Genomic DNA, 20,741 nt, shown 5'->3' with positions numbered 1-20,741 from the left:
CTGGAATAATACTTTTCCATGTTGCTCTTTTACCTGCAAATTAGTCATTAATTGTAGTGTCTTTTACCGGTCTGAAACGTGTTTATTGATTAGCTGTTGGCGTGCAGTCCTTTGTTTAAAACAGAGTCGGTTGATTGGTTGGGCCAGAGGGCTGTCACTTAACGTATAATTACTGTACATTTGTCAGGCAAGTATTTCTCAATACGGCACTAATGGTTTACTTACTATTGCCTGGTGCATGATTACGTTATAGGATGGCCAATCAAATACGTTGGGAAATGATGATACTATGCAACTTTATCCAAAACCAGTGCACACATTGCATTCAGGAAAATGAATAATTAAAACATGAATCTTATAATCACTATTCAATCTATAGGAAGATTGTTTCCTGCTAAAGTAATCCAGAACTAATCCAGCCACTGTTTGTTTAATAAAACCGCAAAGTCTGCCGTTGCTTGGACAAGCTTCAGCATGGACCTCCGAGAGAGAGAGAGAATAATAAAATGTGAGAGGGAGAGAGAGACCTGTTTGGTAGACGTGGATTCTCTATTATCCAATCCTTGATCTTCTCCACTATCAACACTCTCTCTCTCTCTCTACTCAGAGGGTTAGTACAGGGTAGGGTTCAGTATGGGACAGCTTGGTATAGGAGCTAGTGATATCAGGAGAGTCTGGGGGGCCTTAACCCACCTCCACAACTTCATATCAACAAAACCTTTGGCAGTATTTACTTAGATGCTCGGGTGGCAAAAGCATTTCAGAGAATTTAATAGCCACACAAACACATGCGTGCATGCACACACACACACACACACACACACACACACACACACTTCCCTATTGTCTTTTATGTAAATGTGGTGTGAATAATGCATGCCTTTGCTCTATGGAAGCTCTTGCAACTTGCATAACAGTGAAATCTCCCAGCAGCCCTGAAGGAACCTTTTCCTTCATAGTGCACCACAGCCCAAGTAAACCATTTCTACCACATCGCTAACACCGATAGTTTGATGGAGAACTGTGTCTGTAGAAAACACCATCTCTCTAATTAAAATAAACTGACACTCTACTATTTTCTGGCTGTTTTTGTAAGCCGTTAGCAAAGACCTAGAGAACGTTACTGTTATGTAGCGCTTCACTTGTTGGTTATTGAAAGTGAAGCAACCACTTTGTGTTACTCTGATCCCCTCTGCTGGCCTTTATATGTCATGCCAGTCGCCCTGCACAGATGCCCCTAGACGCTGACCTCGGATCAGTTTAGCATTTTCAGTTGCGCAATAATTATGGCTCGATGGCGATATCGGGATTTCGATTTGTTCTTCAGAAGCAATTTGCGGGCCAGAAAGGAGCAGTTATTTGAAAACGTGTAGGTCCATACATACTTTCTATCTAGTTTTAGACGTTCAAACGCGGCCTGGAGCGATTTTTTTTAACCCAAAATAATAATTTCTGCACTAACAGGCAAAACCCTTCTACTACTTAAATGCGCATTAGAATATATATTTTTTTATCACTAACTACTAGTATAACAGCCCTTGCTAAAGGTTGCTTCCATTGACAGTTGACACAATGGAAGGCATGCTCTTGGAAGCTGAGGAGTTTGTGTAATCACTTAAACCTGGATTGAGGGGCTCAGTGAATGTGGATAGAAAAGGGATTGAAACTTAAAGGATAGGTGTACATTGAAACAGATACAATTTGTATTGCACAAGCTTGAACATACAAAAATACATAATGACACTAGAGTAATTTTTTTAACACATTATATACATTGTGTACAACAAATTCGGGAACACTTTATTAATATTGAGTTGCACCCCCTTTTGCCCTCAATATGGACTCTACAAGGTGTTGACTCCAATGTTTCCCACAGTTGTGTCAAGTTGGCTGGATTTCCTTTGTTGGGGTGGACCATTCTTGACACACACGAGAAACTGTTGAGCGTGGAAAACCCGGCAGCGTTGCAGTTCTTGACACACTCAAACTAGTGTGCCTTGCACCTACTACCATACCCCGTTCAAAGGCACTTAAATCTTTTGCCTTGCCCATTCGACCTCTGAATGGCACACAATCCATGTCTCAAGGCTTAAAAATCCTTCTTTAACTTGTCTCCTCCCCTTCATCTACACTGATTTTTGAAGTGGATTTAACAAGTGACGTCAATCACCTGGTCAATCGTCATGGAAAGAGCAGGATTTCCTAATGTTTTTGTACACTCTGTATTTTACAGTATACAATGGGTCATATGACCAATGGGTGAGTGTTTGTTAAATTGTGTTGTTGTTGAATCCTCATTACTTAAGAAGATGGATGAAGCCGAGGAGGATCCGGGCCAGTATTCATAAAGTGTCTCAGAGTAGTACTAGGAGTAGTGTGTACTTCCCCAGGCTAAGTACCTGCGGTGTGGACTCGAGTCACATGACTTGGACTCAAGTCAGACTCGAGTCACAAATATGATGACTTGCAACTCGACTTTGACTTTAACACCAATGACTCGTGACTTAACTTGGACTTGAGCCTTTTGACTCAAACTGACTTGATACCCTCCCCAAGCCCAAATATTAAAAATGATGCTATTAAAAAAAGTGTGCAGCGCATCAACTCTTCATTTAACGGATTACAATATGAATCGGACAGCAGCCAATAAAATTGTGCCAGCTGAGAAAAAGTTGCGTGTGGCAGTGCAGAAGAACGTCGGCGGGTGAATTCAGATGGAGCCCTTGGAAAGATGATATCCAAAATTATTATTTTCGGATATAAAGACTACGCTGTATCAACAAAAAAACGGATTGCAACTTGCAAAACATCCGGGAAGAAAATGACAGACGGAGGCGCAACAACTTCCAACTTTGTTCGACATTTGAAGCTGCACAAAGAACGGTAAGTCGTGGCTAATATAGCCGACAGCTATATCATTCATAACTTTGCCAGTGTAGCATGTTGGCTAACGTAACGTTAAATCAATGAGCCTCCAGTCAGTCAATGCGGGAACGTGATCATTGCACCCAAAATTGAGCTACAACTGGCTAGGCTGTTGGTAGCCTAAATCCTGCCTGATGTTACTGCTGTTCCTAAAATCATTGACATACGTTAGCCTACTGTAACCACACACACAGTGTGTGTGTATGTGTGTGTTAAGGTTGGGCGATTGTGTACAAGCCCACATTGCCAGATTGCGCCACATAGCGATCCTCGATAATCGATCGCTATTGGGGGGTCTTTCTCATGGCTACCCATGTAGTTCCATGGAAATATAAAGTTTATTTGGAAAGTAATAAATATATTTTTAAAAGCATTCATGATTTGCGTAAATGTAATATACTAACTATTACTCTTATATGAAATGGTATTACATTTGGTGAAGAGCACATTATGACTTAGAACTCGAAACTCAAAGTTTAGGACTTGAGACTTGACTTGATACTTGACAGTCTTGACTTGAGACTTGACTCAGACTTGCCTGTCTTGACTTGGGACTTGAGTGCTAAGACTTGAGACTTACTTATGACTTGGTCCCACCTCTTACTTATGACTTGGTACACACTATTAGAATAGGGATGTGATATTCAGGACATCTGCCACTGAGATCTGAGATCCATACAGGCTATTTTGTTTCCTCCTGTTTGGACAGTGAAAGCAGCTTTCCGGCTCTGAAAAGCAAGTTTCCCAATAACAGTAACTACACATCCACTCTGCTGGGCTAGGATGTCCTTCCATCCTCCAGTTCTGTCACCAGTCTCTGGCCCATGGACTTAATCTAATGGAGTAAACAGAGGAACAGTGGGAAAACAATACAGACCCACTGACTGAAATATACAGTCGGAAGTCGGAAGTTTACATACACTTAGGTTGGAGTCATTAAAAATCGTTTTTCAACCACTCCACAAATTTCTTGTTAACAAACTATAGTTTTGGCAAGTCGGTTAGGACATCTACTTTGTGCATGACACAAGTCATTTTTCCAACAATTGTTTACAGACAGATTATTTCACTTATAATTAACTGTATCACAATTCCAGTGGGTCAGAAGTTTACATACACTAAGTTGACTGTGGCTTTAAATAGCTTGGAAAATTCCAGAAAATGATGTCATGGCTTTAGAAGCTTCTGATAGGCTAATTGACATAATTTGAGTCAATTGGAGGTGTACCTGTGGCCTACCTTCAAACTCAGTGCATCTTTGCTTGACATCATGGAAAAATCTAAAGAAATCAGCCAAGATCTCAGAAAAAAAGATTGTAGACATCCACAAGTCTGGTTCATCCTTGGGAGCAATTTCCAAATGCCTGAAGGTACCACGTTCATCTGTACAAACAATAGTATGCAAGTATAGCCTCCCGGGTGGTGCAGTGGTCTAAGGTACTGCATTGCAGTGCTAGCTGTGCTCCTAGAGACTCTGGGTTCGAGCCCAGGCTCTGTCGCAGCTGGCCGCGTCCGGGAGGCCCATGGGGCGGGGCACAATTGGCCCAGCGTCATCCGGGTTAGGGAGAGTTTGGCCGGCAGGGATATCCTTGTCTCATCGCGCACTAGCGACTCCTGTGTCATGTCGGGCCGGGCGCAGTGCACACTGACCAGGTCGCCAGGTGTACGGTGTTTCCTCCGACACATTGGTGAGGCTGGCTTCCGGGTTGGATGTGCATTGTGTCAAGAAGCAGTGCGGCTTGGTTGGGTTGTGTTTCGGAGGACGCATGGCTCGCGACCTTTGCCTCTCCCGAGTCCGTGCGGGAGTTGCAGCGATGAGACAAGACTGTAACTACTACCACTTGGATACCACGAAATTGGGGAGAAAAAAGGGGTAAAAAATGTATAAAAATAAAAAATAGTATGCAAGTATAAACACCATGGGACCACGCAGCTGTCATACAGCTCAGGAAGGAGACGCGTTCTGTCTCCTGGAGATGAACGTACTCTGGTGCGAAAAGTGCAAATCAATCCCAGAACAACAGCAAAGGACTTTGTGAAGATGCGGGAGGAAACAGGTAGAAGAGTATCTATAGCCACTGTAAAACGAGTCCTATATCGACATAACCTGAAAGGGTGCTCATCAAGGAAGAAGCCACTGCTCCAAAACCGCCATAAAAAAGCCAGACTACGGTTTGCACATGGGGACAAAGATCGTACTTTTTGGAGAAATGTCCTCTGGTCTGATGAAACAAAAATAGAACTGTTTGGCCATAATGACCATCGTTATGCTTGCAAGCCGAAGAACACCATCCCAACCGGGGGTGGCAGCATCATGTTGTGGGGGTGCTTTGCTGCAGGAGGGACTGGTGCACTTCACAAAATAGATGGCATCATGAGGGAGGAAAATGATGTGGATATATTGAAGCAACATCTCAAGACATCAGTCAGGAAGTTAAAGCTTGGTCGCAAATGGGTCTTCCAAATGGACAATGACCACAAGCATACTTCCACAGTTGTGGCAAAATGGCTTAAGGACAACAAAGTCAAGGTATTGGAGTGGCCATGACAAAGCCCTGACCTCAATCCTATAGAAAATTTGTGGGCAGAACTGAAAAAGCGTGTGCGAGCAAGGAGGCCTACAAACCTGACTCAGTTACACCAGCTCTGTCAGGAGGAATGGGCCAAAATTCAACCAATTTATTGTGGGAAGCTTGTGGAAGGCTACTCAAAATGTTTGACCCAAGTTAAACAATTTAAAGGCAATGCTACCAAATACTAATTGAGTGTGTAAACTTCTGACCCACTGGGAATGTGATGAAAGAAATAAAAACTGAAAGAAATCATTCTCTAAACTATTATTCTGACATTTCACGTTCTTAAAATAAAGTGGTGATCCTAACTGACCTAAAACATACTTGGATTAAATGTCAGGAATTATGAACAACGGAGTTTAAATGTATTTGGCTAAGATGTATGTAAACTTCCAACTTAAACTGTAATGCCAACAAAGGTATGATGTCACCCAGACAGACCCTCTTCACAGTGGCCAGGTGAGAACTCAAAGCACTCACCTCAGTGTCTTCAGTTTGCAGCATGGATCCTCCAGTAAAGCGGAGATCAGCTTCACTCCTGAGTCACCTGGGTAGTTCCAGCTCATATTCAGTTCTCTCAGGTGTAAAGGATTTGACCTCAGAGCTGAAGCCAGAGACGCACAGCCTTTGTCTGTGAATCCACACTCCGACAGCCTAAAATAAAATGATCCTTTCATTCTTCAGTTCAGGCCACACAGAGAATATAGCATATATTTTTTTCTTTGCAAGTTTACATCAAAACATGTTTTATTATCACATAGGTTTGTACTTGAGGTGTCCATCATAAGATACAAAATAGGGACGTTTGTGGTCTATTGTGAATAGCTGCTGTATTAAGAACCAAGGCATATGTACTATAACTCTGACAGGAGACCTTACGTTAGCATCCCCAGTTTACAGTGTGGATTCCCCAGTCCAGCACAGAGCAGCGTCATTCCTGAATCCTGCAGGTTATTTTTACTCAGGTCAAGCTCCCTCAGACTCGAGGAGTTTGAACCGAGAGCTGAAGCCAGAGCTTGACAGCAGTTCTCAGTAAGTTTACAGGTATTCAGCCTTGGGGGGGGGAGGAAGAGTAATACATTTCAACATTACGCTACACAATGAAGGCAGGGCACACACGATCACCTATGATTTTCTATAGTAATTCACAGTTGTGTTATTATGGCCCCAACACTCACCTTAGAGTCTTCAGTTTGTGTGGCTCCTCCAGTAGAGCAGAGAGCAGTTTCACTCCTGAGTCACCTGGGTAATTGCAGCTCAGGTCCAGCTCTCTCAGGTTTGCGGGGTTTGACCTCAGAGCTGAAGCCAGAGAAGCACAGCCTTCCTCTGTGACACTACAACGTGATAGCCTGCAGGGAGGAGGAGGATAGCTTCTTTGTGTCTGTTATGTGTGTCACTTTCTGAGGAAGGACATTCTATCATATCTCAAGAGGTTCCTTATTGTCAAAAGATCTACCATTGTGCGTTGAGTATCATTGAGCTGTAATAGGCCCAACACTCACCTCAGTGTCTCCAGTTTACAGAGTGGATCCTCTAGTGCAGCAGAGAGCAGGCTCACGCCTGAGTCTCCTGGATTACTCCCACTCAGATCCAACTCTCTCAGGTGGGAGGGGTTTGACTTCAGAGCTGAAGCCAGAGAAGCACAGCTTTTCCCAGTGACTCTACAACCTGAGAGCCTGCACAGAGAAATATAGTTCAAGAGTGACAATTGAAAGAAACAACTTCTTTGGTTGAAAACAGCATATGTGGCTTCAATATCAAACATTTATTCTAGTGTCAAACTTGACTACAAAGTGTAAATATAATTGTTTTGGTCATAAAGCCAGTCTAGTCCAAAACAGAGATTTGCGAGATAATTAGGAAAAAAGTATATGTCACAAAATGAAGGGTACGTAAAACGGTTTTCCTTGGGTTGGGTTTATCTCAATCCTGCCCACATGCTGGCAGCACCCAAATAATCACCAATATTTACAAACTTCAATAGCTCCAAATATCAACGACTTAAAAACCTCAAACCAACATTAAATTGTAGAAATTCATATGCAAATATTGAAAGTATTTAAAGAGAACTTAAAGGCGTGTAACATGAAAATATTGTCCCATTTACATTGTGAAATGTATCGACGGTCCCTAACTAGCCCCACAGATTGGCTATCCAAAGTAAAACCAACTTTGCCACAGTCACACACCAGCTGGCTGATGCTAATTGGCCAAAGATGTTGGCTAGCTTGCTAGCTAGTATAGGCTACTTCCAGACACAAGACCTGGTTACACTGTTTCAGTTTATCTAGAAGGGTGAGTGACTGTAACTGTGTACTGTTTTGGCCAAGTGATGTACAAACGCTTCCCATGTGCAAACACACACACAGGAGACACCCACATCGAAGCACGCCTCCAAGACCCAAATCTCGTTCTGTCGCATTTCCTAAGAAGTAGGATTGAAACGGAGGCTCAATCAGTTCAGACCCCCCCCCCCCCCCTTAAATACACTGTTCCAGCGCAAGGAACTGAGAGTGGAAATTGCGGTTAAAGTGTGTAAGAATACAATGTCCCAAATAAGACGAAGCAGTGAATGACAAAAATGACTTTACCTCAGTGACTCAAGTTTACATTGTGGACTCCCCAGTCCAATGGAGAGCAGTGCCACTCCGGAATCCTTCAGGTCATTTTTACTCAGGTCCAACTCTCTCAGACCCGATGAGGTCGAGCTGAGAGTTGAGGCTAGGGCTTTGCAGCATCTCTCAGTGAGGTAGCAGTAAGTTAGCCTGAGGAAAAATGGTAATACTCAAATTAGTATAGCTTCAAATTAGTATTGTTTCTAGAGCAGCTAGAAACTAAATGTATAAAAGTATATTATGTATGAAAGTATGACTACATGCAATATCGCTAACAAGGCTTTCTCAAGCTGCTCTATGGAAATGGTCTTATTTTCCTAACTGATCTGTGAGTGCATCTTTATTTGGTTATTACTGATCTATGTATGATGAGCGGTACTGTATGGCAGTACTCACACAGCTGTTCTGGAGGCTTTGACCACCGGTAGCATCCTCAGAAGACCCTCATCTGATCTGGAGTATTTTCTCAGCTCAAACACATCCAGCTCCTCTTCTGAAGTCAACACCACAACAACCAAAGCTGACAACTGTGCAGGAGAGAGATCTTCAGAGAGACTTCCTGAGCTCAGGTAGCTTTGGATCTCCTCCACTAAAGAATGGTCATTCAGCTCGTTTAGACAGTGGAACAAGTTAATGCATCTCTCCAATGAGGGATTCTCCCTGATCTTCTCCTTGATGTACTCAACCGTTTCCTCATTGGTGCATGAGCTGCTTCCTGTCTGTACCAGTAGGCCTCTTAAGAGAGTCTGATTGGACTTCAGTGAAAGGCCGAGAAGGAAGCGGAGAAACAGGTCCAGGTGTCCATTGGCACTCTGAATGGCTTGATCCACGGCACTCTTGTAGAGGTCGATTGTAGGTGTGGACCTGGATTGCTGTTTCAACATTAGATTTCTGTTGTTGTTCACAAACGAGAGAAACACGTATAAAGCAGCGAGAAACTCCTGAATGCTAAGATGCACAAAGCAGTATACCTTCCCCTTGTTCAGCCCACACTCCTCCCTGAAGACTTGTGTGCACACTCCTGAGTACACTGATGCTTCTTTGACATCAATGCCACACTCTCTCAGGTCTTCCTCATAGAAGATTAGATTGCCCTTTTCCAGCTGTTCAAAGGCCAGTTTGCCCAGTTTCAGAATCATCTTTTTATCCGTGTTCCACTCAGGATCTGTCCCACTTCTCCCAGGATATTTCTTGTTTCTTAACCTCGTCTGAAAGATCAGAAAGTGAAGGTTCATTTGTGTCAGCGTCTTGGGGATCTCTCCACTCTCTGCACCACCCACCAGCCTCTCTAGAACAGTTGCTGCAATCCAACAGAAGACTGGTATGTGGCACATGATGTAGAGGCTCCTTGATGATTTCATGTGCGTGATGATTCTGCTAGCCAGGTTCGGAGAATGGATTCTCTTCCTGAAGTATTCCTCCTTCTGTGGGTCATTGAACCCTCGTACTTCTGTCACCTGGTCAACACAGTCGGGAGAAATACGATTGGCTGCTGCAGGTCGGGACGTTATCCAGAGGAGAGCATTAGGAAGCAGATTCCCCTCGATGAGGTTTGTCAGCAGCACATCCACTGAGGTTGACTCTGTGACATCCCTCAAACTGTTATTGTTCTGGAAGTCTAAAGGAAGTCGACATTCATCCAGACCGTCAAAGATAAAGAGAACTTTGAAGTCATCGTTAATTAATATTTCGGATTCTTTTGTATCCTTGAAAAAACAATGAAGGAGTTCTACCAAACTGTGTTTTTTCCCCTCCATCAAATTCAGCTCCCTGAAAGGAAGAGGGAATATTAACTGGATTTCCTGATTAGCTTTTCCCTCGGCCCAGTCTAGAATGAACTTCTGCACAGAGACAGTTTTTCCGATCCCCGCAACTCCTTTCGTCAGAACAGTTCTGACATGTTTGTCTTGTCCCGGTAAGAGTTTAAAGATGTCATTGCATTTGATAGGTGTCTCTTGTGTTGCTAGTCGCCTGGATAGTGTATCAATCTGTCTCACCTCATGTTCATTGTTGACCTCTCCGCTTCCACCTTCTGTGATGTAAAGCTCTGTATAGATCTCATTGAGAAGTGTAGGGTTTCCTTGCTGTGCTGTCCCCTCAAACACACACTGAAACTTTCTCTTCAGCTTGGATTTTAACCTATCATCGATTTCTGCCATAGACCCACAACTGAGGACAGGAGACTCTGATCTCTCCTGTTGAAGCCTGTCAAAGGAAAAAATAGAAAACACTGTTTTCAGCTGGAATAAACAGCAATTGGTTCATCTGAAAAAATATACACCTGTCTGTATGCCTAAGATGCCTGACTCAAAATGTAGTGGTGGCAGGGCCGCCAGCAAACATGTCGCAAACTGGCAAATCCAGAACAAATTCAGGAAAGCGTACAGTGTTATATAGAGCCCTTATTGCATGGAACTTCCTTCCATCTCATATTGCTCAAAGAGACAGCAAACCTGGTTTCAAAAAACAGATAAAGCAACACCTCGCGGCACAACACCTCTCCCCTATTTGACCTAGATAGTTTGTGTGTATGCATTAAAATGTGTATGCATTAAAATGCTGCTTTTGCAACAGCTAATGGGGATCCTAATAAAATACCAAATACCATTTGCCCCAGGACTTTTCTATCAGGTGTGGCAGCGCCCCACCACTTTAGATGTAGTTTAATAAAAAATATTCATGCAAAAGCATTAAAAAATAGGTTTTTTTTAAGGCTGATTTGCCTCATGATTTCTACACTCATGCACAATTGTATTGAAAATGAAATACAGACAACTAATTTACATACAATACAAGTCAAAAGTTGACACACCTACTCATTCAAGGGTTTTTATTTATTTTTACTATTTTCTACATTGTAGAATAATAGTGAAGACAGCAAAACTATGAAATAACATATGGACTCATGTAGTAACTGTAATGAACACGATGGGAGACAGAGAGCTGGTTTCAAGTGCAGGGCGCAGCAGGTGTTTATTTGTAAAGGACCACAGGAGGAGGAAGGTAGCTGGGTCCAGGGCCAGGCAGAAGGTCATACACAGGAGGAGGCAGGTAACTGGGTCCAGGGCCAGGCAGAAGGTCATACACAGGAGGAGGCAGGTAGCTGGGTCCAGGGGCAGGCAGAAGGTCATACACAGGAGGAGGCAGGTAACTGGGTCCAGGGCCAGGCAGAAGGTCATACACAGGAGGAGGCAGGTAGCTGGGTCCAGGGGCAGGCAGAAGGTCATACACAGGAGGAGGCAGGTAACTGGGTCCAGGGCCAGGCAGAAGGTCATACACAGGAGGAGGCAGGTAGCTGGGTCCAGGGGCAGGCAGAAGGTCATACACAGGAGGAGGCAGGTAACTGGGTCCAGGGGCAGGCAGAAGGTCATACACAGGAGGAGGCAGGTAGCTGGGTCCAGGGGCAGGCAGAAGTTCATACACAGGGGGTCCAAAAGGGCAACAGTACAGGCAGGGAAAAGGCTAGTAACGTAGTCCAGGAGATCAGGCATTAGGTAGATAACAGGAAATCGGAAAGTACAGGCAGGGAATAGGCAAAAAGGCATCGTTAGTGAGGCAAGCCAAAACTATCATACACGGGAGGAGTAAATCACTGGGAAACCAGAAAGACGTGTGTCACAAAACAAACAATACCTCACAGTGATGGGGTGCAAAGACCTGAACTAAATAGTGTGTGATAATGACATACAGTTGTGTGAGCAGGTGATTAGAATTCAGGTGTTTGGGAGTGTGAGTTGGAAGCAGACGTTACAGTAACCAAAAGTGTTAAACAAATCAAAATATATTTGATATTCTTCAGAGTAGCCACCCTTTGCCTTGATGACAGCTTTACACACTCTTGGCATTCTCTCAACCAGCTTCACCTGGAATTATTTTCCAACAGTCTTGAAGGAGTTCCCGAGTGGTGCAGCGGTCTAAGGCACTGCATCTCAGTGCTAGAGGCGTCACTACAGACCCTGGTTCGATCCCGGGCTGTATCACAATCGGCCGTGATCGGGAGTCCCATAGGGCAGCACACAATTGGCCCAGCGTCGTCCGGGTTAGGGGAGGGTTTGGCCAGGGTAGGCCGTTATTGTAAATAAGAATTTGTTCTTAACTGACTTGCCTAGTTAAATAAAAAAATATGCTGAGCACTTGCTGGCTGCTTTTCCTTGACTCTGCAGTCCAACTCATTCCAAACCATGTCAATTGGGTTGAGGTCGGGTGATTGTGGAGGCCAGGTCATCTGATGAAGCCCTCCATCACTCTCCTTCTTGGTCAAATAACCTTACACAGCCTGGAGGTGTATTGGGTCATTGTTCTTTTGCCAAAAAAATATTATCCCACTAAGCGCAAACCAGATGGTATGGCGTATCGGTGCAGAATGCTGTGGTAGCCATGCTGGTTAAGTGTGCCTTGAATTCTAAATAAATCACAGACGGTGTCACCAGCAAAGCACCCCCACACCATCTCACCTCCTCCTCCATGCTTCACGGTGGGAACCACACATGCAGAGATCCTTCGTTCACCTACTCTGCGTCTCACAAAGACACAGTGGTTGGAACCAAAAATATCAAATTTGGACTCATCAGACCAAAGGACAGATTTCCACCGGTCTAATGTTCATTGCTCGTGTTTCTTGGCCCAAGCAAGTATCTTCTTCTTATTGGTGTCCTTTAGTAGTGGTTTCTTTGCAGGAATTTGACCATGAAGGCCTGATTCTCCTCTAAACAGTTGATGTTGAGATGTGTCTGTTACTTGAACTCTGTGAAGCATTTATTTGGGCTGCAATCTGAGGTGCAGTAAACTCTAATGAACTTATCCTCTGCAGCAGAGGTAACTCTGGGTCTGCCTTTCCTGTGGCGGTCCTCATGAGAGCCAGTTTCATCATGGTGCTTGATGCTTTTTGTGACTGCACTTGAAGAAACGTATTGACTGACCATGTCTTAAAGTAATGATGGACTGTCGTTTCTCTTTGCTTATTTGGGCTGTTCTTGCTATAATATGGACTTGGTCCTTTACCAAATAGGGCTATCTTCTGTATACCACCCCTACCTTGTCACAACACAATTGATTGGCTCAAACGCATTAAGAAGGAAAGAAATTCCACAAATTAACTTAAGGCACACCTGGTAATTGAAATGCATTCGAGGTGACTAACTCATGAAGCTGGTTGAGAGAATGCCAAGAGTGTGCCAAGCTGTCATCAAGGCAAAGGGTGGCTACTTTGAAGAATCTCAAATATAAAATCTATTTTGATTTGTCTAACACTTTTTTGGTTACTACATCATTGGTGTATCCAAACTTTTGACTGGTAGTGTGTGTGTGTGTGTGTGTGTGTGTGTGTGTGTGTGTGTGTGTGTGTGTGTGTGTGTGTGTGTGTGTGTGTGTGTGTGTGTGTGTGTGTGTGTGTGTGTGTGTTTGTCTTTTTACCCAACACATGCAAACACTATCAGTTAGAATTCATAGCAAGCAGTGCGCTGGAATGACATTCATTCTGATGGGATGGGTGGCCAAAATTAAATGAAAGCCACATCCCCAATAAGCCACAAATATGACCGCATTGAGGCATACTGTCACTGTGCTTCTATGGCTATACGCACCATGCCACTGACTACTACACGTGTTCATGTATCAAATAAGACAGTTCATAATCCAATGCCTTTATCACAGTCAACACACCTTTATTTTAGCTTTAATTAGCTAACGTTTTGCAGCCTCATGGCAAAATGTGTGAAATAGCATGAGCTTAGCTATAAAACTGCACATGTTTAGCTATAAAACTGCACTCTGTCCCATTGCAAAATGTGTAGAATTACAGGAAGTTATCATGAAGAAATAAACTAAACAAGGGTTACCTGGAAGTGTACACATAGATCTTCTCAGATATGGGTTTTGTGTATGTTATCATTTGTGCTTAATCTGAATAATTGAGGGAAACCATAAAGCTAGCATCTCACCTTTGATCTGGAAACGGTTCATCACAGAACTTCATTGGTTGCGTCATAGACCGATCACTCTTCATGGACACACAGCTGGGCACAGGTGAGACTGATCTTATCTCTTCTCGCTGCTGCTTCAACCTGTAAGACACAGTACATCTCAATGACACCAATGCAGATGATGTAGGGCTGTCTGAAACGTGTGTGAGTATCTACTATAGAGATTGAAAGAGAGCCCACCTCCTATCTTTGCCATTTATCGATTCTGTGACAGCATGGGGAGCACCATTGCGCTTGATGGTTTTTGTGACTGTGCTTGAAGAAACGTTCAAAGTTCTTGAAATGTTCCATATTGACTGACCTTCATGTCTTAAAGTAATGATGGACTGTCGTTTCTCTTTGCTTATTTGGGCTGTTCATGCTATAATATGGACTTGGTCCTTTAGCAAATAGGACTATCTTCTGTATACCACCCCTACCTTGTCAAAACACAATTGATTGGCTCAAACGCATTAAGAAGGAAAGAAATTCCACAAATTAACTTAAGGCACACCTGTTAATTGAAATGCATTCCAGGTGACTACCTCATGAAGCTGGTTGAGAGAATGCCAAGAGTGTGCGAAGCTGTCATCAAGGCAAAGGGTGGCTACTTTGAAGAATCTCAAATATAAAATACACTGCTAAAAAAAATAAAGGGAACACTTAAACAACACAATGTAACTCCAAGTCAATCACACTTCTGTGAAATCAAACTGTCCACTTAGGAAGCAACACTGATTGACAATAAATTTCACATGCTGTTGTGCAAATGGAATAGACAACAGGTGGAAATTATAGGCAATTAGCAAGACACCCCCAATAAAGGAGTGGTTCGGCAGGTGGTGACCACTGACCACTTCTCAGTTCTTATGCTTCCTGGCTGATGTTTTGGTCACTTTTGAATGCTGGTGGTGCTTTCATTCTAGTGGTAGCATGAGACGGAGTCTACAACCCACACAAGTGGCTCAGGTAGTGCAGCTCATCCAGGATGGCACATCAATGCGAGCTGTGACAAGAAGGTTTGCTGTGTCTGTCAGCGTAGTGTCCAGAGCATGGAGGCGCTACCAGGAGACAGGCCAGTACATCAGGAGACGTGGAGGAGGCCGTAGGAGGGCAACAACCCAGCAGCAGGACCGCTACCTCCACCTTTGTGCAAGGAGGAGCAGGAGGAGCACTGCCAGAGCCCTGCAAAATTACCTCCAGCAGGCCACAAATGTGCATGTGTCTGCTCAAACGGTCAGAAACAGACTCCATGAGGGTGGTATGAGGGCCCGACGTCCACAGGTGGGGGTTGTGCTTACAGTCCAACACCGTGCAGGACGTTTGGCATTTGCCAGAGAACACCAAGATTGGCAAATTCGCCACTGGCGCCCTGTGCTCTTCACAGATGAAGCAGGTTCACACTGAACACATGTCTCCAGACTCTGTCACGTCTGTCACGCCGTGGAGAACATTCTGCTGCCTGCAACATCCTCCAACATGACCGGTTTGATGGTGGGTCAGTCATGGTGTGGGGTGGCATTTCTTTGAGGGGCCGCACAGCTCTCCATGTGCTCGCCAGAGGTAGCCTGACTGCCATTAGGTACCGAGATGAGATCCTCTGACCCCTTGTGAGACCATATGCTGGTGTGGTTGGCCCTGGGTTCCTCCTAATGCAAACAATGCTAGACCTCATGTGGCTGGAGTGTGTCAGCAGTTCCTGCAAGAGGAAGGCATTGATGCTATGGACTGGCCCGCCCGTTCCCCAGACCTAAATCCAATTGAGCACATCTGGGACATCATGTCTCGTTCCATCCACCAACGCCACATTGCACCACGGACTGTCCAGGAGTTGGCAGATGCTTTAGTCCAGGTCTGGGAGGAGATCCCTCAGGAGACCATCCGCCACCTCATCAGGAGCATGCCCAAGCGTTGTAGGGAGGTCATACAGGAACGTGGAGGCCACACACACTACTGAGCCTCATTTTGACTTGTTTTAAGGACATTGCATCAAAGTTGGATCAGCCTGTAGTGTGGTTTTCCACTTTAATTTTGAGTGTGACTCCAGATCCAGACCTCCATGGGTTGATAAATTGGATTTCCATTGATTATTTTTGTGTGATTTTGTTGTCAGCACATTCAACTATGTAAAGAAAAAAGTATTTAATAAGATTATTTCATTCATTCAGATCTAGGATGTGTTATTTTAGTGTTCCCTTTATTTTTTTGAGTAGTATATATTTTCATTTGTTTAACACTTTTTTGGTTACTACATGATTGTGTAGTAATATGTGTTATTTCATAGATCTGATGTCTTCACTATTATTCTGCAATGTAGAAAATAGTAAAATACAGAAAAACCCTTGAATGAGTAGGTGTATCCAAACTTTTGACTGGTACTATATATATGTGTGTGTGTGTGTGTGTGTGTGTGTGTGTGTGTGTGTGTGTGTGTGTGTGTGTGTGTGTGTGTGTGTGTGTTTGTCTTTTTACCCAACACATGCAAACACTATCAGTTAGAATTCATAGCAAGCAGTGCGCTGGAATGACATTCATTCTGATGGGATGGGTGGCCAAAATTAAATGAAAGCCACATCCCCAATAAGCCACAAATATGACCGCATTGAGGCATACGGTCACTGTGCTTCTATGGCTATACGCACCATGCCACTGACTACTACACGTGTTCATGTATCAAATAAGACAGTTCATAATCCAATGCCTTTATCACAGTCAACACACCTTTATTTTAGCTTTAATTAGCTAACGTTTTGCAGAAATAGCATGAGCTTAGCTATAAAACTGCACATGTGTCTCTCTGTCCCATTGCAAAATGTGTAGAATTACAGGAAGTTATCATGAAGAAATAAACTAAACAAGGGTTACCTGGAAGTGTACACATAGATCTTCTCATATATGGGTTTTGTGTATGTTATCATTTGTGCTTAATCTGAATAATTGAGGGAAACCATAAAGCTAGCATCTCACCTTTGATCTGGAAATGGTTCATCACAGAACTTAATTGGTTGCGTCATAGACCGATCACTCTTCATGGACACACAGCTGGGCACAGGTGAGACTGATCTTATCTCTTCTCGCTGCTGCTTCAACCTGTAAGACACAGTACATCTCAATGACACCAATGCAGATGATGTAGGGCTGTCTGAAACGTGTGTGAGTATCTACTATAGAGATTGAAAGAGAGCCCACCTCCTATCTTTGCCATTTATCGATTCTGTGACAGCATGGGGAGCACCATTGAGGATACATATGTTACCTACTGTGCTGGATTGTGTGTATAGTCTGAACACAGATAAAACCAAGGCTGGTGATTTACTGCCACCTGCAGTTTGCTTAGGAGTAGAATTCATTGGCTGATCCCTCCTGCTGACCTGGATGGAATTCTGTGATTTACCCATAGGAAATCCCACCATGTTGACTACTTTAAAATGGTGTAAGCCTTCAATAACGCTGCCCATGCTAAAACAGGATTTTTGGCAAGTGCGCCCTCTTATCAATCTCTGTAGTGTCTACATACAGTGTATGTGTCATGTGAATATGCCAAAAAGTACATGCACACACATTATTCTCTAACCTCTTAGCTTCAAAAGGTGTGGGGTGGTCTGTAAGGACACTCATTTTGGAGGTGGAGGCCTCCTCTCCCTCCCCAGAGAGACTTGTTTTGCTAGCCATGCCCCCTTTCCTATGGGACAGACCAAGTCAGTCCGGGACTAACTTCTGACCATATCAGCTGACCTGTGAACGAACACAGACATCATACATTATACACACACCACACAGTTAGTGGCAAACACAGGCTGTGTCAAATAACTACCATGATACATACAGACACAAATGAACAATGTTAAAGGTCCTGCACAGTTTTCCTATTTCCCAAGTAAAATAGCACTTTGAGTGACCAAAACATCACCCATAATATTTTTTCCAGATTAAATTGCTCGGAATTTGAGAAAATGTCCCTTTCTTTCATCTCTAACTTTCAGTTGGGCTGAAGGACCAGTCTGAGTTGGCAGGGAGCTAAAAGATTGACAGTTATTTGAAACATTTATGTCAAGCAACTTGGACGCAATGTCTTGATCATCTCAAGAAAATGTGTTGTTACACAAAGCAACTCAAACAAGATTAAAATTGTACGCAACATCCAACCCTGTCATACAGTACATCATATAGTTTCACAAACTTCAACAAAAAAACTATTTTATCAAACTGTTTGGTTATTGTAAAAGCATCAACATAGACAAAATGCTGGCTGTACAATTTAGCTAGCTAGCCAAAATGAAATTATCAGCACTGTTTTATCAAGCTAGCTGGGTCGTTCCACCAATTCGGTGCCTTTTGAGAAGTGTAACTTGGTCAAAGAAAACTTTTGATTTCACGTAATTTTAACGTTTTGTCATAAAGAGCACATGTTCAACTTAATAAAACGTTTTTCTTTCTCGAGGTTACATTTTTTTTAAATATTATAGTAAGTGCCTTTTAAATGCCAAGTAAAGTAACAGGGTTGACCGTAACAGGTTTGACGATTTAATCTTAGATCAGCCATAAATCACCTTGTGACAGAAAGAATGGATCTTGTTGTGTGCAACAAACAGGGAGTGGCAATTGAATGCCTCATAATTATAAATACCTTTTTTTTTAAATTAAATTTAATTTATTTTTTACAAATTGTTAAAACACTACTGGCCTGTCTATCTATGGGTAACAGGGTTGACGTGGCATGCTCGACACACTCAGTTTTACACCAGAAAATGGCCAAAAAGAGTAAAACCAGCTCACCTGCTTTTACACTATGATTTGGCTATTAGATGTTTGATGTTTCTTTGGAAAAACATTTTTTTTTAAGGAATAGTTTCACCATATTAAAAGGAGAGTTCAGTTCACTTAACAGGGTTGAGCTTAAAATTAGGAACAGATGTAAATGAATCACTAATCACATTAAATAAATACAAATCTTTTGAAATGACTTTGTCAAAGCAACAAAATAACTAGGGCTTTACAATGATGGTGAAATTTGGAACAATTTTGGGGATTAAATGTCATAAAATCTTCCTAGAAGTGACGGAGGGACATGTCAAAATACTGAATTGTGGAACTTTAGCAAGTCTTTATTCATATAAAATAAAACCTGATTTATTGAATTCTCCATCTGGTCTATATTAAAGGGCAATTAATTTCATATAACAGGCTTTTACAATTCAATATTGGTGCACAATTTCTACCTAAAATATCAAAGGGACATGAGTGGTTCGGATTTCTAAACTTTGGAAATTATTAAACATCAGTTATGCCATAGCCGATGGGTCTACACCAGAAGTTAATGGTTATCTGTAGGATGAAGGTATGTGGTGGGTGTGTAACAGTTTAGCTTCCGTCCCTCTCCTCGTCACAACCTGGACTTGAACCAGGAACTCTCTGCACACATCAACATCAGTCACCCACGAAGCATCGTTAGCCATCGCGCCACAAAAGCCACCAACTACTTCAGGTCTCTGAGCGAGTGACGTCACCCGATTGAAACGCTATTAGTGCGCACCACAGCTAACTAACTAGCCATTTCACATCGGTTACAGGTGCAATTAAGCTTGGAATGTCATTTTGTAATATGGGTGAACTATCACTTTAATCGAGCATCTGACGCAATTATGCAAGATTTTAGTTACGGGTTTCTGAGATTACCATTAGTGTATTAATACTCTTAAAATGAGTGGCTAAATGTGATGTCACATCGATTCCCAATAAGCATTAAGCAATTTTCCATACTGTGGTCATCCATTTTTTAATCTGGTTTCATTGTAATATCATCCATGATTTTGACTGTTCAGGACTTTTAAATTAACCTTTAAGGAGATTATAATAAACAGAAATGTTCACACAACCACATCATGACTATGTAAAAAAAAAGGGATCCAGAAAAATCACTTCTAATAATCGTGACACCATACTGCCTTTACTCCCGCAAGCCTACTCCCTCGAACAGTGATCAGTTAAAGAAAGGTTGATTGTATCTGTCAATTTAACCATTGTACTTACTGTGTTGTCTTCTCTATGGCTAGCTTTCAATGTTTTCCATTACCTCTCTGTCGTCTCAAAATGGACGGAGAGAAAGTTATGCTTTTGCTTTCACTTCATGTCCTGACATGGGTGAGCTATCAACACAAAGACACACCATAACACAGCTGTGGCCAAGTTGACTTCTTTCACAAACTCTACAAACATTGGATAAACTCTGAAAACACTACACGGTGTCAATAAGACTATGGACTCTACAGTGGCGGCTACAATACTTCCTGTAGCTCATTTTGGTTCTAAGTTAAGAGTTTGTTTTTGTTGTTTCCAAACGAAGTTTGAACCATGTTCTTGAACGTACACTAGAGAGCAGTATTGCTACAGCGCAGCTCTGTAAAACACCAGCAAAGTAGAGCGCACAGAAAATCTGTTCCACTTTATATATGGAGAAAAACTTTTACAGGGTAAACGTCTCCGCTGTTTTAGTCCCGTGGCTCCCACGTTGTATCAGCGTGAATCGAATATGTGCCCTTGCGTGAATCGAATATGTATCGCTCGTCGCAATATCTGCAGTGTTGCTTGTGGCAACTTCATTTCGCTCAGTCAACCTTTAGTTAAAGGTGATCAGAGTTCAGATCGATGATTGACTGATATTGGGAGGT

The 20,741-nt window shown here is 42.8% G+C and overlaps 1 protein-coding gene across 1 annotated transcript; it reads right to left on the bottom strand.

Annotated features, from left to right (window-relative positions):
- Positions 1–1,681: 1,681 nt before the first annotated feature.
- Positions 1,682–20,387, bottom strand: LOC106561059 (protein NLRC3). The gene is made up of 11 exons (XM_014124665.3): positions 20,104–20,387; positions 17,648–17,808; positions 17,041–17,163; positions 14,053–14,175; positions 8,510–10,318; positions 8,090–8,263; positions 7,001–7,174; positions 6,677–6,847; positions 6,378–6,551; positions 5,979–6,152; positions 1,682–3,760 (listed from the first exon to the last, which is right to left on the bottom strand). Exons 2-11 carry the CDS (start codon positions 17,743–17,745, stop codon positions 3,733–3,735), a joined length of 3,048 nt encoding a protein of 1,015 aa, XP_013980140.2. The 5' UTR covers positions 17,746–17,808; positions 20,104–20,387; the 3' UTR covers positions 1,682–3,732.
- Between the last annotated feature and the right edge of the window lie 354 nt (positions 20,388–20,741).

The sequence above is a fragment of the Salmo salar genome, chromosome 10, assembly GCF_965601325.2.
Source record: "Salmo salar chromosome 10, fSalSal1, whole genome shotgun sequence".
Lineage (NCBI taxonomy): Eukaryota > Metazoa > Chordata > Actinopteri > Salmoniformes > Salmonidae > Salmo > Salmo salar.
Note: the sequence above shows the minus strand (reverse complement) of the source record. Positions and strands in the feature narration are given on the sequence as shown.

Coding starts and splice junctions, on each gene's coding strand:
- LOC106561059 (XM_014124665.3), bottom strand. CDS start 17,745: ATGGCTAGCAAAACAAGTCTCTCTGGGGAGGGAGAGGAGGCCTCCACC. Junction 17,164..17,647: donor ACACCTTTTGAAGCTAAGAG/GTTAGAGAATAA, acceptor TGTGTCTTACAG/GTTGAAGCAGCAGCGAGAAG. Junction 6,552..6,676: donor CACAAACTGAAGACTCTAAG/GTGAGTGTTGGG, acceptor CCCCCCCCCAAG/GCTGAATACCTGTAAACTTA.